Source organism: Pteropus vampyrus, unplaced genomic scaffold, assembly GCF_000151845.1.
Source record: "Pteropus vampyrus isolate Shadow unplaced genomic scaffold, Pvam_2.0 Scaffold243, whole genome shotgun sequence".
NCBI lineage: Eukaryota > Metazoa > Chordata > Mammalia > Chiroptera > Pteropodidae > Pteropus > Pteropus vampyrus.
Window position 1 is genome coordinate 621,176 of NW_011889024.1, and position 25,298 is coordinate 646,473.

Genomic DNA, 25,298 nt, shown 5'->3' on the forward strand with positions numbered 1-25,298 from the left:
TCCACTCCCCTGGTATATCTATGGCTAGAGAATCTAAGTGCAATAGGGAGCCAGCATAGTTTGAAAAACTCCCAGGTGATGCTGATATATCCCTGATTAAAAACTACCAAAGACAGTATTTCCAAATATGCATGTACCAGAAATAATTTCCTTAAGAATGCAAAAATGTAACCTGACTGAAAAACAAAATCATCTCACCTCCAAAACGGCCCTCCCCAAATTACCTTTTCCTTCTCTGGGTTTCTTCTTTATACCTAACTCAGGAGACCCATTGGAAATTGGTGATTGCTGGGTCTTTGGTTTACGGCCAACTGAAAAAATAAGATATGGAAACCATACATTGAAAACAAGAAAAATAACATAAGCATGATTAGCAGACTCTTTGATAACATATTATCGATGAAACTGAACACTAAATTTGTGGCACTAAATTTGTGGATTAATATACTCAGTGTATATAACGAGTTTCTTTAAAAAGAGCATTAAAAGCACTTCTGCAATTTTAGATTACAGCAGTTGTTAATTGGTAGTAATCTCAATATAGATGGCAAGTCAGATACTATTAACCTATTATTTACATGGTCAGAGCCTCAATTTGGTAATCTTTTTCTAATAATGCGGCAATGGAAACAGATTCTAGTGCAAACTTTTTTGTTTTCTGGTCTACAGGATTGTTAGAAAAAGCTTTACCTACCTATTGCAGAAGATCTGATAATCTGCGAAGCCCTTGGAGCTCAAATGAGGAAAAGTAAAAAATATTAAACACTCTCTACTGCTCTGAGCCAATCCACCAGAATTTAAGCCCAAGTATTCAAATTCCCCCACCTAAACATACAGGTACATTATAAGAGTAAGAAAATCTTCCAAGTAATTACTTCATATGTGTAATGTTTATGCCCTTCCTTTTGTTTCTTCTTACTTCTGCCAGAAGGCTCTTTCAGACTAGCATCCACAATAAACAGAAAAACAAGAGCTGTACTTCCCTACATTAAAGAAGGCAGAAGTCTGAAATGTACTGTATTCAGACCTCAGCAGGTAAGCTGATGGATGGACACTAGCTGGCAGGTAAAAGGAACATTCAAGTGTATGATATAGTAGTCCCCCTATCCACGGAGGACATGTTCTAAGACCCCCAGGGAATGCCCGAAACCATGGATAGTACTGCACCCTATATAGGCTGTATTTTTTTCCTATACGTACATACCTTTTCACTTACGGGGAAGAACTTTACAACTTCTCTTTGGCATACCCCAATTGCCACAATCACTAGTCTTGAGCTTTGGGGCCATTATTAAGTTAAAAAAGGGTGACGTGAATACAACCGCTGTGATACCATGATAGTCAATCTGATAACTGCTGCTAAGTGACTAAAAGGCAGGAAGCATATACAGCATGGAGACACTGGACAAAGGGAAGATTCACATCCCAAGCTGGACACGGAGGGAGAAGGCTCAAGATTTCATCGCACTACTCAGAACTGCGTGCAATTTAAAACTTCTGAACTGTTTAGTTCTGGAATCTCCCATTTCATATTTTCAGACCTCAGTTGACCGTGGGTAACTAAAACCATGGAAAGCAAAATCACAAATAAAGGGGGACTACCGTATTTTCAAATTAAGTACAGGCATACTTTGTTTTATTGCACTTCACAGATATTGCGTTTTTACCAATAGGTTCTCAGCTGAGCAAGTCTACCGGCATCATTTTTCCAACAGCAGTTGCTCCCTTCATGTCTCTGTATCACATTTTCATAATTCTCACAGTATTTCCAACTTTTTCATTATTATTATATTTGTGATGGAGTTCTGTGATTAGTGATCTTTGACGTTACTATCGTTGTTGTTATGATTTACTATCACAAATCATACCCACAATAGCCAGCAAACTCAATCGATAAGTGTGTTTTCTGAATGTTCCCCCACCTTTCTCCCACTCCTCAGGCCTCCCTATCTAGAGACACAATATTATTATTATTTTTTTTTTTTTAGGCGAGGTAACCCTTGGTTGACCTCACAGATTTCAAGGACCTTGTCAGTTTACAATCCCTCATTTTTTATTTTTTACACCTACAGCACCTGGTCTTCCTAGGTGGTCTCCCATCCAAGTACTAATCAGGCCCAACTCGGCTTAGCTTCCACAGTCAGACGGGTTCGGGCTTGTTCAGGGTGGCATGGCGGTAGATGAGATACAATATTAAAATTAGGCCAATTAACAACTCTACAATGGCCTCTAAGTGTTCAAATGAAAGGAAGAGTCAATCGATGCAGCAAACTTCACTGTTGTCTTATTTTAAGAAATTGCCACAGCTACCCCAAACTTTAGCAACCACCACCCTAATTAGTCAGCAGCCATGAACATCGTGGCAAGACCCTCCAACCACAAAAAGATTACAACTCACTGAAGGCTCAGATGATGGTTAGCATTTTTAGCAGTAAATTATTTTTTAATTAAAGTATGCACATTTGTTTTTAAGACATAATGCTATTTATAGCATACTTAATATATTACAGTATAGTATAAACACAACTTTTATATGCACTGGGAAACCAAAAAAATTGTGAGACTTACTTTATTGCAATACTTGTTTCATTGCAGTGGTCTGGAAATGAACCTGCAATATCTCTGAAATATGGCTGCATACTATTACTGATTTGGTGACTATCAAACATCTGTGATTTCTGATGTCACTCTACTCTTAATTAGCAAGGACTATTTAAAGCCAAATAAAGAACTAGATTAAAGTACCTTAATTTATATTTCAAAATGCATAGCTATTATGTTCTAGGATTTTATTATAATTCTTATCAATGTCAGTGTACTTTGCCAAAATTAAAACAGAAAGTTCACTGGTCTTGTTAAAACAGAGCTTAACTTCTCAATTTAAATAATGTTTATATATACAAATCAATCATTAGTAAGATTAACATTTTACTGTCTCCTAAAGTAAAGCACAAAAGCCTAACTACGTAAAAGGAAAGGTAGCCCAAAAGGACTTGTTATCTTCTTATAAAGCAGCATTTCCCAAATCACATTCTTTGAAAAATACATTATTCATCAGTAGGAAAAAGGGTTCTACACTCAAATCAACTTTTAGAACACTGCATGCTTCTCTTAGAGATTCACAACACACATAAGTATATTAAAAGCTCTGGAAATTAAAAAAAGGGGCCCTATTAAAGAAAAAAATAACCTACGTAACTGTATGTCCCAAATGTATTTAACCACAAATAAATAAATGTGTTTTATGTAATTTTTAAATGGTCATTCATTAAGACCATCTATTTTCAAATATATAGTTAGTATTAAATTGGCAAATTATTTCCTCATTTATATCAAATCTCTTGGGTTATAACCATGTATCAATCTGTTTATCTAGAGGTCTTGGTTACCTAAATGATCCCAGCTTTTCATAGTCTTCTTTCTTTTAAATCTAAAAATCTCTTAAGTACTTTGTAATAACTCCCATAGGAAACAACCAGCCAAAGGCTATGGTGGACAGTGAGTAAACAGAACTATTAATATGTATGCCTTTTGTTTTTAAATGTTTACAACAAGAAATGATTCTTCTAAATTCTCTCATTCATACCTCTCTCAATATACACATAATCTATATAAGTATTATATGAGGGAAGGCACTCTGTCTTATTCTTCATTGTATCCCTCACAGCAATTAGAAAAGGCCTATGAACAGCACAGCAGTTAGAAACACTTCTATCAAAAAAATTGGGGGAAAAAACATAGTTTTAACACAATTCTCTTATTTTTGCCTTTTTGTTTTCCACTTTAAAATGTGAAGAAAGAGGAATTAGATGAGTTCCCATTTATATATATTTCATTTCTTTCAAGTTTTATCCTTTGATTCAAACAGGAAAAGGACCCACTTACTGCCCATCTCTCCTCAGGATGTTGGAGATGTGCTGGGGCCTTGTGGCCACCCCCCACCCGGGGTCAGGTGAGCAGTCTCTGTCTGCAAGAGTCAAACAGTAACTGGAAATATTCTTTATCCACTGGTGAGTTTATTTCACTTAGAGGTCCCTACTGGCAATCTTGGTATTTAAAAGAAGGTATATGAAAGAAAATTGGGCCTTTATTTTAATGCCCGCAAAAGAATAGGAAGATAAGCTTATGAAACATAGAGAACATAAAGAATAAAAAAAAGTTTAAGTAACCAAGGATCAAAAAGTAGACAATGTGCAGTGACTCTCTGGTCTGCCTTCTCTGTGTCCAACAACTGTTATAATCTCATTTTCAGGCAGCTACTTTTAGGGCTTAAATACTAATTCCTTTAAACAGTATGAATATGTTGAAACACAAAATTAAAATCTCGCTGTGTTGATTCTTTGAGAACATCTAAATTAAAATAACATCAATTATAAATCTACAGCACATATTTCCTATGACCCTTGGCGGGGAAAATGGTACCAGAAAAAATTTCACTGGCTTTTCCAGAAATTTATAAATATACTCTACCTTTTTTCTTTTTCATTGGTTCATGGCTATCCGGTGACGTAGGAATAGGAGAGGTATCCATTGGTTCAGATTCTTCAGTTGACACCTCCACTACAGTTTCTGTAATGACATCTGGCCTCATAGCAGCATGGATAAATTCTGGAGTTGATACACAAGGAGGAACAAACACTTCCACTATAAAAAAAAGTTGAAAAATTAAAATTTCCCGCCCCGATTAATGTTTCTTAATGTGGACAATTCAATACTTAGTAAAGGTGAGGTTTTATTAAAAATTCATCAAAGCAAGATAAGGACTTGAAGTTAATTCGCTAAATGTGCAAATTAAAGTATATAAGGAAAAAAACGCAAAGAAAATCGAAGGAAATGGGTTAAGGGGGTGATCATGAGTAGTCACCCTCCATTCTTCACACTTAGACATATTTTCAAGTCATTACAGAAGTCTTCGAATTATTTTAACAACTGGGAAAACATATGAAAATAAAACAATAGTGTAGTAGCAAGTTATTTAATGATTACTTTCCTTCCATGTACCCATCATTATTCTTTAACTAGGTAATACATGCATAGTATAAAACCTAAAACTATTAATAAATGTGATTTCAGTGAAAAGTCAGTACTTAAGTTCATTTTAAAATACCAAGAAAAGGAAAATTGGCTCATTACAGCTCAATGAAAATCATCTTTCAATATTTAAAATTTTACTTAATGGGTCAGTCCTGAATTTTGTACTAAATATGTACTAAATTGTACATATAGGTGGCTATTTGGTATTCTATTACATACGATAATGCTGTTCTGGCTTCCTTCCAATGTGCACAAATAATCAGGATATGACATTTCTATTTTGATTAAGCGATAGTTAATACATACTCTCTTGGATTAACACATTGACCAGTATGTCTTAATTTTCTTTTCACATCCACGAATAATACATGGGATTTCTGTTCTATTTTAAAAGTCTAGTTGCTCTTAGTATTTATTGTGAAACCCTTAATTTGACTGCATCAAGTCAAATTAACATTTGGACGTTAAAATTAGGACAAATTAAAATTAGAACCAAATGATTCTCAAAGGCAGTCTCAAATGAAAAAAAGAGACCAAAAGAAAGGAAAACTCGCAGTCTGAAGGGAGTGTGAGGAAATGGTGGAAGCCACCTCCTCTCTCCACCAGGGACACTTCCTTGGAGTCACTGCCTATTAATCATGAATAAAGGATTGAAAGTGGTCATAGGAGGCAACTACCCGCATCTGCCATTCGCATAAGGACTGCTATACGAAGGTTTGTGATTTACCCAGAGTAAAGGAAGTAAGACATGATAGTATAAATAGCGACTTAGCGAACATTTGTCTAACTCTAATGGGCATTTCCTGTATCATTTATTATGAAAACTAAGTATTTAAGACTTGGGAACTTTGACAAAGATCAATTATTGCTGTCACAGGTACTCATCTTGAGAACACCAACAATCCTCTTGCACTTTTTAAAAAAAATTTCATTCTAGATGCATATATAAAAAAGAACAGTTCACACACCAGGACTTCTTGAATCCCTCAAGCAGGTAGGAGATTCCATATGAAGCAGGGCTTCAGCAGCTTCGATTGTCTTGTCTGTACAGTGCGCATTACTGCTATGGACTGATGCTTCCACTGCGGAGAAAAAAGTTCTAGTCAATTAAAAATGTACTGGACACATTACTAAATTAAAACATGTTAGAAGAAATAAACATAAATCAACTCTGTTTGACTAAGCCACTGACACATATTAGTCTATGTAAATTATTTACAGAATTTAAACACAAAACGACCTAGTATCCACACTTTGCAAAATGAATGTTGATTTAAAGCAACTATTGAGACTGATTAGAAATTATTGAGAAATTTCCGAATCTTATCCAAAGGAAGACAAAGAAAGACCCTTAAATGGAACCCTGTATCAATTTTAGACCAAAACTAACCTAGCAGGGAGGCGGGGCAGATGGTCATTTCTATATTCTGATATACTACTACTAAAATCAGGGGTAATACCTATCAGAATCAATCAGAAACACATATTGCTAAGTTAATATAATTAACTGGTTCAATTCCTACGGACCCTCCTGCGTGAGAGTGCAGTGGCTCTAGCACCAAAGCTCTTGAGAATTTTCTTCACAATAACCTTGCTCTCTTCTTCAGGACCTCACTGGTCTTTGCTGGCTTTAACCCCAAATTTTTTTTTTAAAAAGAGTCTCTGTGTTGTTGGTTTTTTTCCCATGAAGCCTTTTCTGATTTTACCACCTTCTGTAACAGTCCTAGCACTTACTTTATGCTTTGCTGATTAAATTATGTGTGAAACAGTAAGGTGTAAAACAGTAGTTTGGGATTCCACATCCAACGGCTTGGGTTCTAGTCTCTGCCACTCGCAATTTCTGTTATCTGAGGCCAGCAATTTAATTTCTTATAAGGGTCAGTTTCTTTTCACAGAACAGGAGCATTACTTATTTACCTCATAAAGCTGTGAGACTTAAGGGAGGCAACTCCCATAAAAAACAAGCATGCAGATAAGAATTCAATATATGGTGATTAAGAAATTATCACTCCTATAAGGTTATAAATTCTTCGAGGTCACAGGGTCTATCTTAATTCATCTTTATATCTGTTACAGTCCCTAACACAGACTTTTCTTTCAATATGCATCCAAGTAGCTCTTTTATGTATTGAAGTTACAAACAACTTCAGGTAAATTGACTTACTGACTTACAGAAAAACTGGCAATTCAAGCACAAACTTAGTATCTTAAAGATATATTAATTTCACATCCTGACTTAAAATACTGAATGTTTTACTTGGTAAGAAATTCGGAAACATGAATATGTAACAGTTTCTACTTTGACAGACTTTTTTCAAGATGTCCTCTAAAAGAACTAAAAGGAAATATTTACACGAATTCCATAAAATCGTATTACAAACTCACAAGTTCTACATACTAAAGATATGAATCTTTTTTTCCAGATATGAATCTTTTAAAACTGTTTCCAAGAAACTTTTAATTGAAAAAAAATCCACTTAGTCTCAAAATTCACCAAATGCTAAAGCCTCAGCCTCAAACACCAGTCATTTGGAGAGCGTTTATAAAAAAAATCCAGTGACTGTTTTACCACCTGTTGCACATCATCCACACTCTCAACCAAGGTACTGAGTCTCTCCAGTTGCTCTTTCCATTTATGGAAATCTGCTCAAAGCTAAACGGTTCCAGAGAGGCAGCCAAACCTCTAAGTAAATCTATCTTTAGGTGACCCTGCTTACTCTTATCTGCAGCTTCACCAAAGCGAAGGATTCAACCAGTCCTTCCAGCTCTACTTTAAGAAACTTAGTAAGTATAAAATACATTACCATTCTCAAGTATTTTTTTCAAAGTACCGCCCTACAATAATCACATACACCAAAGAACTCTGGAAAACAAATTCTCAGGTTTTTAAAATTTAGTCTAGGAACTTCATTCTCTTTAAAGTCTGCTTGTGCTGCAATTTAGCTGTTGTCCTAGGTGCTATTAATAAACCATCGTGGGTAAAGTAATTCCTTATGTAATTGTATTAAGACACACCCTAAAAACTCAACGTATTAAAATCAGAGCTTCGAGTATTTGATAATACAGCAAGAATTTTACCAGATTTTAAAGTTATCAACAAAATAAAATTTGCCTCGCAGATGGTACCCTGAGTTCTTACGTAGTTTGAGGTACATTTTCAAAACCATGATTTCGTATTACATCAGTGGAAATTATTTTCATGCTCATATTTCTAACCTCAACACAATATTATTTATTTCCCAGACATATTTTATATTTAGAGTAAAACAAATAAAAAATATATAAAGGAGAAAACTCATTCATACTTTAAATTCAATAGTGAAAAAAATTCAATGTATCAATTCTCTATGAAGTATCAATCAGAAGATCTAATACTCTACAGTATAGTCAACAAGTGGTTGTTGAGCATTTACCATGTACCAGACCCTAAGCTATACACCTGAGATACAAGTGTGAATAGATCTCTGGCCTCATGAAGCTTATACTAACAGTTCAGAGAGTGTCAAAACACAAATGAAAGTAAAATATGTCAAAACTAAATAAAGGTGCAAAATAATTTAAAGTTACTCTGTAAGCTAACAACTGATTAAGAAAGCAATGATTTCCTTTTTTGATGCTTACTAATTTTATTTTTTCTCAATTTACTAATTAAAATAACCCTAAACACATTTGGGAAAAAAGATGAACACCTACAAACTCACACATATCAACTTACAATAATGTACCGCTGCTTCTTGGCCTTTTGACTAAGATCAAGTGTAGTACAATAATGTACCTATGATAGTTTCCAAGAATACTTATTGACCCTTTTGTAAAAGAGAGCACTATCTCATTTTACTTTTCTTTTGCTGACATAAGTCAACAAGTGGTTTCTGATAACACAAATTGAAGAAATAGTTCTCTTCAAGTTTCTGTAATTTTAAAAAACTTTTAAATACTATTTTGTTCTGATCAATAATTCAAATACAATTCAAACTAAAAGTTTTGCACAATTCTTAAGAATAAACATGAATTTAACAGTGCTGTGCACAATTCTTAAGAATAAACATGAATTTAACAGTGCTGTGCAATCAAAGTAAGCAAATTATAAGCGCAGGTTGAAAATTCCTTTTCTCTTAAAACTTGATTTACTGGTGTCTTTCTAGACCTGTGTATGAAAAATATGGGAGAAAATAATATGCAATTCATTTTAAAAAGAGAAACAATAAAGCTAAAAGTAATCTGACAGATATTTTCTAGTTACCACTAATAGATAGTGCTGCCAGTCAATATTCCTTGAAGAAATAAGTGTACCAAATAAATTTCAAAACCATTTTAATGTTAATCATAGTGCCAAAAATTAAATTTGCTTGTACCCTCCTTTACTATTGGTAAGAGTCTTCTTATTCCATTTCTAGCTTTCTAATCAACTGCTGTTAGTATGGTAAGACTATTCCAGACTCATTCAACAGCTGTTACTAAATACCAAACTTGGTAATTAAGTCTGACAAGACACATACCTCTCAGCTTTGCAGAAGAGAATGCTGGCAATGGCTTTAGTTCAGAACAACGTTCTTAAGGTCAAAAATAAAAACTAATAGCAATTTAATTTGAGAGGAATTTGAGAGGAATGGAAAAAAATTAGAAAACACTTCATTAGATGTCAGTGGTATTCCCCTACAAGCAAGACCATAAACTAATATCACAAGGTCATCATTCAACTACCACATCTGACTTACCACAGCTTATCCTCTGCCCCAAGGCTATAACATAACAGGTGAGTGAAGAATACAAGTGAATGCAATGAAAAGGGAGAAAAGATAAAGGTCTAGGACATTCCATCTTTATGTGTTCCCCTTTGACTTTCTAATCAATATAGTTGCACTATAAAGTTTAAAAGGGAAAGAATAAAATTATTTTCTGAAGTAGAGCTGTCCAATAAAAATATGACACGCTACATATAATTTTTAAATTTCCAGTAGCCACATTAAAAAAAAGGAAGGTAAAATTAATCTTTCGTTTAACTCAGCATATCCAAGATATTGTCATTTCAACACAATCGATATAAAGGAGTTTTCCACTGCTTCAGCTTTTATGTCTAAATTAAATTTTTTAAAATTAACAATTCAGTTTCTCGGCCATATTAAATATACTCAATAGCCTCATGTGGCTAGTGGCCAGGTACTGAAAAGTGTAGACTAAAATTGTATTTCAGCTATACTCAAAATTTTTTGATAAAAGGACCCTTTTATACCCAAATTATTGAGGCCCACAGAGATTTTACTTGTATAAATAATCTTATGTACAGATATTTATCCTACTTGAAATTAAATCTAAGAAAATTTAAAAATATTTAGTTCATTTAAAATAATAAACCCAATACTTTTAAAGATGTTCTTATGAAAATAATCTGTCTATAACCAAAAAAAAAAACTTTAGTGGGTAGCTTTGTTTTACACCTGTGCAAATCTTTTTAATACATGGTAGAAAACAGCTGAACTTTAGTATTTGCTTCTTCATTCAAATCTCTTGCAATATCAAGTCATGTAGCCTCCAGAAAACTCCTCTGAATATTTGTGAAAGTGAAAAGGTAAATAATGTCTTAGTATTATTATGAAAACAATTTTGACTTCAGACTCCCAGACCCCCAGATCAGAAATTTTAGCTTTTAAGAACTGCAACTGAAATTTTTTTATCAGATGTAATTAAACCCCCAAATTCTATCCTGTTTTTGTAAATTTTACCTTCTAAACATAAACATCAGTGTGCAGATGAAAAATTATGCTTCCACTTCCATAAGCACACAGTACTTTGTCCACTTACACATGAAAGATTTTTTAAAGCTTTTCATAAATATTTCCTTGCATCCTTTTGAATACTGAAGCTCTAGATAACACATGGAGTTTAAAAAATTATCAAGAACACTCTCCTGACTGCCCCCTCCACCAACCAAATTTGTTTCTAAAGGACATTGTTTTACGCTGAATTATCCTGACTACACACTGATGTTACTCTTTAACTCAGTTTTTATATGAATTTTAGTCTAAATGCAATGAGTTCCGAAGAGTAATTTCTTACACACTTTCAAGTAAATTTTTTTCAATGCTGCCATTCTTCCAGTTTTATTTCAACGCATGCTTCATCTTTTCATATCTTAACTTTTTTTCAAATTGATTATCTTTTCAAGATACTGTTCCAAAATATAAAAAATGAGAAATAAGACTTTCAAGTTCAAATTTCATGATGAACTTAGACAAACTAGACACACTGTTGTGTCAGTAAAAATGCTTAGTCTAAATTTCCAGAAAATTTTCTCCCTTCAATTAATAACTACATTAAAGTAGAACAAAACTTCTGGTGACCCTATTTCTCAAGTCTCAAAAAGAAGAAGAAAGAAGTACACTTGAGAATAAGGCAGAATATTTTCAATTGAAAATCTTCCAGAAAATCGAGACCATATGTACACAATACTTTCGCATAAATATTAAGAACATTCGTTTTCCCTATGTTATAAATATAAAACTTATATATATGGAGAGAGAGAAAGAAAGCTGAAATTATACACTATAACATAGTCATTTGCAACATCTAGACATGGCCTCAAGTTCCAATCTGGCACAAAGACTGACTTAAAGAGAAATTAACCTCCACTTACATAACAACCTTACAGACATAGTCACTCATGTGGCGTAATGTAAAGAAATCCAAGAATAGAAGCCTTCACTGTCCATTAAATATTTCTGAGCCACTTATAATCTTAGAACTTCAAAAGTTATTAAAGATCACCTACTCAATCCGGATGAAGCCTTAAAGTGGTTAAGTCACTAGTACAGAGCTAGTTTAGTGACAGCTAGACGTAGATCCTCAGCTCCTGACTTCAGGGTTAAGGCTCTTTTTCATATATCATGTTGCCAGGAAAAGTAAATATTTTGTATGTTAAAATAAAAGTGATTTTTAATAAATAAGCTTATTTATTTCATTCTTTACTCACACTACTCTAACAGCATAAATGTTGATAACTAAAGCTGAAACTAAAGCTGACAGTTATCGACTTTAAAGGAGGAAAATAAAAGCAAAAATATAGCCTCTAGTACCTTCCCATACAATAGTAGGGGCAATATTAAGTGCTTTATTCTTCCTTAGAAACAGTTATGCTAACATATTCAACTTAAAGCTTACCTCCTCCACAAGTTTTCATTAGTCTCAGTCATTCTACACTAATCATCAACCTATTATAACAATCACTGTAGTTATATTAACATTTACATATTTATATATTATATGTAGATTTTCAATCTGTCTCCTCAATTAGATCGTAAAATCTTTGTGAGGAAGAATTATGTCTATCACCTGATGACTTCCCTCACGGGAATAAAAAGGTATCATTCTGTGCATTTTACAAACACAAACATTACCAAGTACTCTCCCAATGTTACTGGAAATGGGCAGCAATAAAAATTTAGATCCATGGTTCTTTATTTTATGGGCCACCTTTCCTCCCCAACTTTTAACTCACTGAATAAACCTTGGGTAAATCAGCAAACCAGTCTCAAGTTTCCATCTAAAACAGGGCTTGTAAAGAAGCTTCAGATTACATGAACATGATTGAGGAAATAATCTGAAAACAATTATACGTAAAACATATTCTTTACAAGACATTATAGCTATAAAGGAAATTTCGACGTTAAGGTTGTATATATTGAAGAAATGCACTAGGGCTGGAAATCCGCATTTAACTTTAAAAAAAAAAAATACCCTTAACAAAGGGAGATAAAATTTTGGTATTTTCAAACTGTAGACTGTCTATATGTACCACTCCAAGCAAAATATTCACAGGTCACATTCACTTTCGCTGATAATTCCAAAAGCTTATGAAAAAGTATCTTCCATTGGCAAAATTAAGCCTTCCACTCTACAGTATTTTTCAAAAGTCTAACTGCAGGGCTTATTCTAAGGTTCTCTTGGTACGTTCAGAACCACTGGAAACGTTTCTTGAAATGTACATGTTTAACCCTCAGAAACATCACTAACCCAAACAATAACATAAAGCCCAAAATTCCATCCTTTAATTCATATTATGTTGTTATTAATAGACTGAACATACACAAAGGAACCAAGTTCTTGTACTCGCCTCAGAGTATTCCTTGTACTCTGCCTCTTACTTACTAATACTTAAGTTCTTGCTCTGATTAGAAAGTAACTATCAAATGTGTTTCAATCACGACTCAGTAAAATTGTGATTTTTCTTTGGGACCTTTGAAACGTTTGGTATGACATTTTATAGAATAAAGGCTGGTCACTCATTATGTGTTATACAATACATACGACTTTAGTATTCTAGACTTTATTTGAACTTACAAGTTCTTCTGCTAGAGATACACGTGTTTATGATTCTCCCAAACGAGCGGAATCAGTTTCACCAACCAAGCTACTAATTTCACGTTCCCTCCCCAAAAACAATGCATGAAAAACAGAGAGTAAGATCTTTCACAGCATTACTCTTTGCTGACTATTCCCCAATTCCCATCGATGGCGCTATGAAACAGAACCCGGGGAAAGGAACATGTATGTTTATTACTACAGTAAGTAAAGAGGCTCCAAGCACTGCTACATCCATTCGGGGCCCTCACTGCGCTGTCTGCTATTAAGTAAAGCTGCCTTTTCTATGTAACTTAAGTCCGTGCCCTTCCGCTGCAGCAGTGGCGCTGCACATCCCCCACCCCCGCGGCCACTTCCGTGTTTACACTCCTCTTCCCTCCAATTCCATGCGTACATTGTCAGCTTCACTCCCGCCCAATCTTCATTGGCCCAGCGCGGGCCCAGAGTCCCGCCCCCAGAAATCAACGTTCTCATTTGGAACATCTCGGCGAGGAGATTGGAACCAGAGGCCTGTCAATCCCGTCCGTTCTGTCCTCTCCGAGGCGCTTCCGCTATGGTGGGAGGTTTGGGGGGGAGGGGAAGGGAGAGGGGGCAATTCCGTGCTGAGACTTCCTTAGGGCCAAGACTCCCTCGCGTCGCCCCACTCCTTCACATTCACCCACTGTTTACAAAAATAAACGTTCTTCTCTGACGCCCCAACGCTCCAGGTCAGGGGTACAAGATATTCCGTGTCCCACCCATTCTCCCTCCTAAAAAAAAAAAAAAAAAAACCCACGAGGAAAGGGGCATAAACCTACTTCTTCACGGCCACCCATTAAAGCCGGAGAGGGAGGCGGGCCGCTAGGAGGAACAGCATCCCGGGCCACTCCACGCTAAGTGACCCTTTCCCGGACCGTTACTCCTGAGACCGTACGAGCTGGGGATGTGAAGGAGGGTCAGAGCGATTTTTTTTTTTTTGGCGGGTAGCGGTCTACCGGACATGGCCCGGGTCTGTCTCGTCCATGCGGAAGTCATGAGTCTGAGGACCAAGTCTGAGGGGAGAACGGGGCGAAGGTGGCGAGCGTTCACCGGCGGCGCCCGCCGCCCCCGACCGCGGGCAGCAGCGGCCTCTCCGGCCAGACAGCGTGGCAGGCGCAGCCGGGAGACAACAGCCTCACTCACTTCCTGGTTCCTCAGCAACTAGGGTGAAGCGCACAACTCGTCCGCCCCCGAGTCCCCAACTTAACTGCGGCTCGGTCCTCCAGCCGCCGCGGCCGGCGCTCCGCCCGGCAGCTGCCGGCGCTGCTCGCCAAACCCACCCCGAAGCGACAGCGCCGGATTCGAGGCAGGTTACTCTCCAAGGTGATCACTTCCTGATTCGTCGCCTCCATTACTTCATTCACTACCCCCCTTTCCCCCGGCCGCCCCAGTGACTGAGGTGGACACTGTACCCCCGGCACTGACCGCCACAGGGGAGTCACCTGCCTTCCGTGCACCCTTCTCCTGCAGCACTGATGCACAGGAGAAAAGTTCCCCTGTCCTTACCAGCCCGGATGAGCAGATCCAGCTGGTTCGTGGGTCCCTCATGCAGAGACGTCGCCATGTTTATCCCCGGGCTGGAGCTGCTGCTTCACATTGACTTACACCGTGAGCAGCAGCGGCAGGGGAGGAGGCGGAACCCGCGGCCGGAGACACGCCGTGCGACCGACACACACTCACGCACTCGCACACACTCCGACGCCCGGATCCTTGCGCGTCCTCCGACAGGAAGCCGAGGCCGGCCCGCCTCCCGCCGCGGGGCTGAGAAACCCCACCACCTAACGGCAGGGGCGGCGGCGGCGGCGGCCGCCTCGGCTGGCAACGCGATCCTTCCGCCCCGCGCCCAGACAGGAAGTCCCGGACGCCCGCCCGGGGAGCGGCCCGGCCGCGGCGAGACACCTGAGGCTGGAAGGCGCCCCGGCGGCCGCGGCCAGGGCAGGGCCCCTCGGCAGGAAAAGGCACATTTCACGCTCTGCGGAAGAAAAGTCCTCAATTGTCCCCACTCTGGAAAAGAGCCATTAATCAGATTTTCTTCCTGGAAGAGATGAAATACCTAGTCCCGCAGCTGTAAATAAAGGTGGCTATTTAACTCGTTTTGGCCGTTTCAAACCTTATGCAACATGTAACCCGTTTGCTTGAAAGAGCTGCACTTCAAAACTGGAATACCAAGCAAAAAAAGTCATACCCACGAAATATTCTAAAAGCTGTGCTTGAAAAGTAAGGCGCTTCCAACTACTTTCAGAAACCAACTGCGTCCTTTTCCCTCAGTTAAAGGCACACTAAACAAGCATTTGTAAATAAACAGAACATGCCTACCTCTAGATTAGATCATCCTCAATTTGCTAGTCATGAAATTCATGTGTCCTCTCATTTCTATTTAGTTCATTTGGGAACAAATATACGTATTTACAGCATCATCTACTTTTTAAAATCTTGTTGATAGAAACTAAACCTTATCACAAATAAGGTACACATTAAAATACAATAGAAGAGGGAGATAAATTGTATTCAGTGACTATAAATTTATTAACATAAAAAATCAAACCAATAAAATGACTCAGATAAGGCTTCATTAAAACAAAAAATGCTTCCCTGGTTTCAGAATTTTATAACATAAAAAATGTTTTGAAACAAAATTTGCCTTAAAGTTAGTTGTTCTTCAAAAAATTTACATAAAATGGTGCCTCCTACACCCTAAGTGCTCAATAAGTGTTTGCTGAATAAACAAAGATTTGGCAGTTAAAATTTAAAATAACAAGGTATAATTTTTATGATCTGAATTGAATGAACTGTGCTGATAATCTAGAGGAAAAATTATTCTTCCGCTAGTAATATTATGCAATATTATTTATTAAATGTTTGCCCAACATGTCAGTGCAACTTCAGAATTTACATAGCCCATAACTATTTTTTGTCATTTCTTCTAAATACTTATTCCCTTGGTCCTTTCCCTTAGACCTACCGCCATGAACCCCACTCTTCCAAAACAGAACCTGAGGCCATTTCCAAAGTGCCACTGCCCTTAAATCGAATAAGGATCTCTTTCTTGCATTAGGTAAACTTGCCACCTATTAGACAAAAGGAACTATATGATTGGTAGCTTTTATTTTTTATTTCTAGTCAATTTAAAATAAGGATCATCCACTGATGGGCAGCATCTTAAACTGAGGCAGTTTTCAGGTCAGCGATGATAAGGAACACTAAGAAGTAATTGCTGGCTTTAGGCAGATCATTCAAATTACAACAAATCTGAATTTCCACTCCTACTAGTCAGTAGTTTTTCAAGTATTGTATTTAGAAGACAGTAATAGACGTGAAAGGTTTTTTTCTGGAGGTGACACGTAAATTTGGCTCAAGAAGGAAGCCTGATGCATAACTTTTACTTTACTATCTGTATCTTGAGATATATCTTAAGTGAATAGTTGTGTGCATGTGTGTATTTTACTCTCTGTACATCTTAATTTTATATATCCGTGTCAGCCTTATATTTTTAAGTTCCAAGAGAACAGAAGCTGTATCTATTCCTGCATAATACTTCAGTTATTATATACACACATATATAAAATATATGCATGTCCATAACAGAAATTAATGCAGAAAGACTAGAAAATATTCCTATATATTTAAAGCTCTTATAAAAACACAATTTCCCATACATTAATGAAATTCTGCCATGCTATTATAAATGGAATTATACCTTGCTAATTAGGCTTTCAAAAGCTACCAATACTTTTTAGAGACCAATAATACTATACCAGGAATAGAGACAAAGGATAGTATGCTGCTGGAAATATAAACTGGGACAAACTTTCAGGAAAGCAGTGTGGCATGATATATCAAGAGTCTGAAAAAGCTTCATATATTCTGACCCAGGAATTTCATTTCTGAGGCATGACCTGAGGAAAAAAGGCATTCAATGGACTGTTCTATTAAAAACGTGTTTGAAGAATTTTTAACATGGTAAAATATTAAAAATATAAATGTGGCAGGATTTAAATCTATATGTACTTCTTCCATACGATATGACTCAAACCATGTAATATATGAGAATATATGTATGTACATGTATGTGTGTATATACACACGTCACACACACATCTGCATTTCTCGTCTTCAAGATTAAGCAGGTATTAATAAGCAGAATAAGAAGAAGAGTAAGAAGAATAGGTAGACTAACATGGTAGGCACTACAGATCAAATTCGTATTCTGCTAATAACATTACAGAAAGACATCCCCTATGTGTCCTAGCAGGAAAAAATAAGGTAAACAGTAGATAACTCTTTTGAAATAAAAGCCACTATGTGAGAAGCTTTACCTTCACTTTTTCCACTTATTCCTCTTTACCTTCCTATGGAATAGATTGTGCTCATTTTATAGATGAGAAATCTAAGGTTCCCTGACTGAGGCCATGGAGTCAATGGGAGGCAGGGCCAGGAACTGATCCCAAGCACCTCCGACTCTCAAACACTCCCCAGCCACCAAAGTAACAAGGCCCGTTTATCTGTTGTGACGCATTTAGTACCTATGGATTTTCTTGTCTGAAAATTCTTTATATTTCTCCCTTCAAGAGGTGGAGCCTAATTCCCCTCTCCGTTTGAGTGCAGGGCTGGACTTAATGGCTCACTTCTAACAAACAGAATAAAGCTGAAGTGATGGTGTGTGACTTCAGAAACTCTCTGCTTGATTTCTTCCTTTAGTGTCACCCTCTCATAGAAAGCCAACTCCCATGTCATGTGTATACTCAAGTAACTCTGTGGAGAGGCCCATTAGGCAAGGAACAATGGCATCCTGCCAACAGTCATGTGAAGAGCTATCTAGGAGACAGAATCTCCAGCTCTCATCAAGCCTTCAGATGACTACAGCTTCCTGAAAGATCCTGAGCTAGAACAATGCAGGTAAGGCACTCCCCAGTCCTTAACCTCAAAAACTGTGTAATATAATACACGTTTGTTGTTTCGAGCTCCTAAATTTGGAGTAATTTGTTAATTAGCAAAAGAGAATTAATGCAGAAGGAAGGAACAGTTTAAACTCCCAATTTGTCACATTCACAGCTTCAATAAAGAAAAAAAAGAGTGAAGTTTGTAAATGACCTCTAATTTTCAACTACAGAGTCCTGAGCAGTTCTTTCCATTTCTTAATTCTTTATAGTCTGGGCATCGACTCTTTCTTCCTCCAACCTTCCCATTGTAAAAACAGACTTCACAATATAATCAATATCATTAAAGTCTAATATAACCAAAAATAATTAGATACCCTTGCTATTGGAATGATTTTATGGTTCTATAGCAACCAAGGTGGAAAAAATTATTGGGAGATATATAAATATACAATTGTTTCCAATACCGTATAGAATTTCAATGTTTTTATTTTTAGCTTGCCCTGGTGACTTCATTTGTGTTTCCCCTTTATCTAGTACACAGAATCTCAAAATACTATGGTTAGAAAGGAGCCTAAAGACATCACTTATAGGTTTTCAAATAAAAAGTAACTTGAACACCATGATCTCTTTTCGTTTCTACCATGAATGGGATATATTATACTTTAAAAACCAAACATAGAGTTGTGTGTTCTATCAGATACTAGTACAAACAAAGGGCAAAACAGGCTTTAAAGTTTTAAAAAAATTATAGGCAGGAATCAAAGGGAGGAGACATTCTATCCATTAATGTTATCTTTCTCTAACTTGGGAAAAGGATGCCAATTTCCTATTTTAGTAATAACGGCTCTTTACCTACCAGTGGTAGAGTTATTTGAGAACCACCGATTTAGTCCAATGCCCTCATTTTACACATCAGGAAACAGAGGCCCCACAAAGTTAAATAATTTGGCCAAAGTCACACAGTATCGATGATTTCAACGTCAAAAACTCCACAAAGCAATTTTCATCTATAAAACTTGGAAGTTATAAAATGGATGAAAAGGTAAATCCATTTTACTATTGTTTATTAATTTTAAGTTGCAAAATGGTTGATGCTTTGCTTTTTAATGTCAAAAGCTAAAGCAACGTTAAATGTCTATAAGCAATTAAGAAAAAAAATGTAAAAGAGATTTGAGCAGTGAATGGTGGGAGAACAGTAAGAGGAGGCCAAACAGTCTAAGCTTGTCTGATACAACCGAACTAACAATGAAATTCAAAGGTGTGGTGTGTTGGGCATGTTTAGGAGAAAAAAAAGGATGAAGAAAACCAAGCTATAAGAAAAATATGTCTATCAAGGACAAGCTGAAATCAAGATACACAATAGATATAGGAATGTAGTCTATAGATTTACAAAGGAAAAAAATTATTTCATGTTTTATACTACTGTTCAACTCTCTATTTGCAGTTTTTATACTTCTATTTTATTTAATAGTAAGGTTTTATAAAATATTATTAAATAGAATATTGCTAAAATGAAGATAGTCACATATTCATTCATTTATTCAACAAATAATTACCCAGCACTTATTTTGAGCAAGTTTCTGTTATAGGCGCCTATTTCTGCACCTAACAGTACTAAATAATGTGACAAAAGAAAAAAATTAAGCCTTTCCAATTCACACAGAACCCCCGCTAAGAGTGAAATTCTTAGAGACAGTATGATATACAAAACTGCTTATAAATGAAGCTAGAGAATAGTGGGCATATGCTACATTTTGGACTCTACTCAGGAAAGTTAAATTATTTATATGTATAAAAGTGTACATAAGACATGGATTTTTAATAGGGGGTAGAAAAAGGTAAAATTTTGTTAGAGAACTATAGATTTTTCTAAGAAGGGCCATGGCTATTTTAAGACTGTCAGAGAGATCAATGACTCCCCAAAGTTGTTTTATAGATCGCGAAAACCCTATGATGAGTAGGGATCCAGTACGTATGGTTTTTAAGACCGATGATTTGGTTTATGTTCATGTTTTCTGCATTTTACTTAAGTTATCCCTGGGCCAGACTCTCCTTGAGCTTACTGATTCTTCACTTAATGGTTTATATACACTAGGCAGAACACTGCTTCTAAATCCTAGCAGCCACTCCTAGAAGACTGTCTTCCAGGCTAGAAGTTTGATTCAGCTGTGTTCCTAGTTTAGAAAATCAGCTCATACAATTTTTGAGAGGGATTTAAAACATACATGAAATTCCAAATAATAATGTAACAAATAGTTACATTCTCACTACATAGAACCAACAACTGTTATCATTTTGTTATTTATGAAGGTTTTTTAACCTAAAAAATAGCATATTACAGGTGAAGACAACATCTTTGACTACTACCTCCAGTCCTCATTCCTGCATTTCATCTCTCCAAAGAAACCACTAACATGAGTTTTGTGTATATTCTTCCAGTCTATTTCTTACACTTTTGTTTTTGTGTGTATATATATTTATGCTTGTGTATGTATGTGTGTGTGTGTGTATTCCCAGAATGACACATAGCATTATTTTCCATGCTTTGGGTACATAAATGACGTTATACTGTATGTGCCAGTCTAAATTTACTTTTTTCATTCAAGATTTACATTCTATCCGTATTGGTATAAGTAAATAGAACTATGCTTTTTAGATGCTATGAAGTATTCCAGTACATGAATTTACCCCATTTTATTCATCTAATTATCTACTAGTAGGAAAATAACATTTCTTCCATTTTTCACTTTCATAATCGGTGCTGCAAAAAGTTCTTATCTATGTTTTCCTAAGCATTCATGTTAGAGTCTCTCCGCAGTATGTACCTACAAATAGAGTTTTTAGGTCACAGAATAAGTGCATTTTTTATTTTACGTTACTTTCCAAAATAGCTGTATAAGTCTAAAATCCCACCAGTGATATGTTCCCATTTTTTCTCACATTCTTTTCAATAAAAGATTGATCAGGCTTTTAAAATTTTGCCATCTGTTCGATGACAAGAAATTTATTTATTTATTTTTTTACGCCTACAGTACCTGGTCTTCCTAGGTGGTCTCCCATTCAAGTACTAACCAGGCCAGACTGTGCTTAGCTTCCGAGATCAGACGGGATCGGGCTTGTGCAGGGTGGCATGGACGTAGACAAGAAATTTTTCACTGTTGTATTAACTTGCATATACTTGATAAGTACTGAGGATAAACATTTTTTCATATACTTATTGGCCATTAACATTTCCCCTATGAATTGCCTATCCATATCTTTTGTCGTCTTTCTATGACACCTTTTGTCTTACTGGTCTACAGAATGTTAACATGTTCTAGATAATAATTCAGATATGTGTTGCAAATATTATCTGCCAGCCTGCTGTCTAACTTAATTTGGTTGCTCTATGGTATCCTTTGTCCTACAAAAATTTTTAATTTTCATGTAGTCAAAATACACGTTTTCCCTTACAGTGTTGTTAAACAGTCGTTGGAATAAAAAGCAAATAAGTTAGACATAGTTAGAAATTCATTACAATAAAAATACAACACATCAAACTATGTGTGATACAGCTAAAATGGTACTTAGAGGTCAGGAAATGAAAAAGTTTAAAAATAAACTGGCAAAGCACATTCAATTCACGAAGATGGAAAAATTAACGGAACAAACACAAAGAAACAAGAAGGAAGGAAATAATAAAGAACAGGGAAAATGAAATAGAGAACTATAATTTAAAAAAATAGAGAAGACTGACAAAACCAAAAGATGATTTTGAAAAAAATTAATAAAATGGATAGACCTTGGCGGGAGTTATCAAGAAAAGAAGGTGCAAATATGATATGCCAACAAAAGGGGAGTGACAACTACAGATACAATAGCTATAAAAAATAACAAATCAGTATTATAAAACAACTATATGCTAAAAAAAAGTTGAAATCTGGATGGATTATATAAACTGTACAAATTTATAGAAAAAATCAAATAGAACAGTACATAGTAAAGAAATTAAAATGCAGTCCAAAACCTTCTCTCCACAAAATAAAATCTCTTCTGTGTCCCTTCAGGCAAATTCTAGTACATTTTAAAATGAATTCTTATCTTATAGAAATTGTTGCAGAAAACAGAAGAGAATGCAAATGAAAGCAACCTGGATTATTTATGAGCCTAGTGTAATCTTCACTCCAAAACCAGAAAAGAATACAAGAAAATTATAGCTCCATATTACTTATGAAACGTCCTTAAACTTAAAGCAAATCAAAGGAAAATGATGAGCGATGTGTATTCCCAAATGCAAGGAGAGTTCAATGTCTGAGAAACTGTCAACTGACCGCATTAATAGATTAAAGGAGAAAAACCATGACTTATCAAAGAATGCTAAAAAGCATCTGATAGGACTCCATACTTATATGTATAACTAACACGAAAACAAAGCCAAAGGAATAAATGGGAATTCCTTACCTTGGTATATATTATATACTAAAATCTACAAGAAATATTAAACTCCAGGTTGAACCTTCAGATACACTCCCTTCAAGATAAAGAACAAAAGAGGGACGCCAATCGGTGTCACTGCTCTACCACGATGTTCCTGTCCACGTCATAAGAAATGTGAAAGAAATATGACTAGAAAGAAGAGAGGAGAGCTTAGTTGTCCAGCCGAGGTCCTCCTAGACCAGTAAGCTCCCAGCTGATCCACAGATGGGGGAGTAAGCCCAGCTCATCTCAGTACAACCATACAGCTAACCCACAGGCTCAGGAGAAACAATAACCGGCTCTTGTTTCGAGCCACAAAATTGGGGATGGTCTGTTACACAGCAATAGCTGATAGAGGAAAGGAGTGATGGATGGGTCTCTATTACTGGGCAAGTAAAAATGTAAAATGTGATGGATGTCTATCATGGAGTACTGTGCAGCAGTTAGAAACAACAGATTAGGTATATGCAAAGCAACATACGTGGATATTAAGAACAGCACTTACTAAAAAAAGGATGAAACAAAGTGAGATACATCGTACCACTTATATAAATTTTAAATATATACAATATACACACTCAATACACTGAAAAAAAATACCCACTAATCAAATTAGATTGGATAATTATGAGGGAGGGAGATGGGATTATTGTTGTATAAACAAAAAAAAAATAAAGGAATAAATTAATTAAAAATAAAGAAAACAGGAGAGTAAGAAATAGGAATCTAATTTTACTTTCCTAATACGATTTATTGAATAGTCCATCCTTCCCCACTAGTTCATTAATCCATGTCTGTTATATACCAGGTATAACTATATGCTTACTCTTTGTTTCTGGGCTCTGTTCTTCCTTACTAAACTATTTGTGGGCCAATAATACATTTTAAATTTTTCTGTAGCTTTAGAATCATCCTTTATAGATAGGAGGAAGACAAGTACTTGACACTTTGTTCTTTTGCAGAACTGCCTAGACTATTTTTGGATCTTTATCCAACAGTTTGTCAAATTCCACCAAAAACAAGTCCTCTTGGGCTTCTGACCAGAACTGTACTGAATTTATAGGTTAATCTAGAAGGAATTAAAGGCTTTGCCATGTCCAGTTTTCCATGTGTGTTTGTGGGCTAAAGATTAAAGGAATCAAATGGTTCAGTTTGTTTATTTCTGCTTAAGTAAGCTATATATTTCTTCATTCATTTTGTCGTCAATGAACTCAAATTCTTATTTTCATAAAGATCTTGCATATTATTGTTAGGTTTATTCCTAAATACCTAATTAAGCTTTTTTACTATTATGAATGGGATCTTTTTTATTTTCTGATTATTGCTCTTGTATACAGCAACCCTAATGAATCCTCCAGTTTTAAAATCTATATAGTCACAAGTTTTACGTTAAATTGCATATCACAATTTTGTTTCTTCTCTTCTGATTTTTATACCTTTTATTTTTCTTGGCTTATTTGCATTTGCTAGGAATCCCATTACTAATGCTAGTCAGTGAAGAAGAAAGCTGGTATTCTCTTTCCCCATTAATATATAGGGTTCTTTTTGCTACAGATTTTTAATAAATACCCCTTTATCAAGTCCCAATCCAGACTGTCTTTTCCCTCAGAAGATGATGAATTTTAATGAATGTGTTTTGGATCTACTGAGATGATTATATTGGTTTTCTCCTTTCATCTATTCATGTGGTGAATTACATTAATAGATTTTCTAGTATTTAGCCTTCCTTGCCTTCCTAGTATGCATTTAATCATGTACTATTTAATCAGTGCCTGATTTGATATTCTAATTGTAGCTAAAATCATACATACATTCAGCAATAATTTTTTATACCGGATCATTTTTAAGGTTAAGGTTATACTACCATCATAAAATGAGTTGGAAAGCTTTCCCTCTTTCAATGTTTTCTGTTGACAGTTTGTGCATGATAGGGATTATGTAGCCCTTTAAATTTAATAAAAGACCTGGGTCTGGATTTTACTTGAATGAGGGGATGCATATGTGAAATTAAAGTATTTAAATGGTTATTGATCTGTTTAGGTTTTCTATTTCTTCTTGAGTTAGTTGTAATTTTTATAAATAGAAAGTTGTCAATCAGTGGTTCAATTCTTTGATGCCATTTTTAATTTTGTGTCTGAGTGATTTTTCCAACTTTGACAGAGATGTGTTAAAGTTCCAATGTTTTGTAGACACGTCCACTTCTGTAATTCTGAAAGTTTTTGCTTTAAATGGTATTTCAAGGCTATGTTGTTAGATGCATATAAGTTTATGATGTTTATATTTTCTGGATTGTTCTTTTTAGCAGTTTGAAGGGTCACTCTATGTCCAAATTAAAGATTTTCACTCTAAATTTGATTTTATTACACCGGCTTCCTTTGGTTAGTATTTTTCTGATGAATATATTTTCCATTCTTTTTATTTCATTTTGTTCTGTTAAAAATAGCACAGACTCATATTAAGATCACAATAGGTGATTTTAATATAATTTATGATGTTTTGGATTTATTTCTACTATCTTGATTTATGATTTGTACTTCCATAGTTTTTTTTTTT

General features: G+C 35.7%; 1 protein-coding gene and 2 pseudogenes across 11 annotated transcripts in view; all 3 read right to left on the minus strand.

The window, feature by feature from the left end:
• Nucleotides 1-25,298, minus strand: part of ELF2 (E74 like ETS transcription factor 2) — an 83,159-nt gene that overhangs the window by 6,770 nt on the left and 51,091 nt on the right. For 2 of the 11 annotated variants that reach the window (XM_011374280.2, XM_023519998.1), the window contains exons 5-8: nucleotides 6,003-6,116; nucleotides 4,471-4,644; nucleotides 695-733; nucleotides 225-311 (exon numbers count right to left, since the gene is read on the minus strand). In XM_011374280.2, coding sequence (XP_011372582.1) covers nucleotides 225-311; nucleotides 695-733; nucleotides 4,471-4,644; nucleotides 6,003-6,116 — 414 coding nt within the window. Of the gene's footprint in view, nucleotides 1-224; nucleotides 312-694; nucleotides 734-4,470; nucleotides 4,645-6,002; nucleotides 6,117-14,916; nucleotides 15,245-25,298 lie in introns of those variants that run through there. The other 9 variants (XM_011374286.2, XM_023520000.1, XM_011374284.2 and 6 more) reach the window with 7 other exon arrangements.
• LOC111729035 lies at nucleotides 2,064-2,182 on the minus strand (annotated as a pseudogene).
• On the minus strand, nucleotides 21,314-21,432 carry LOC111729031 (annotated as a pseudogene).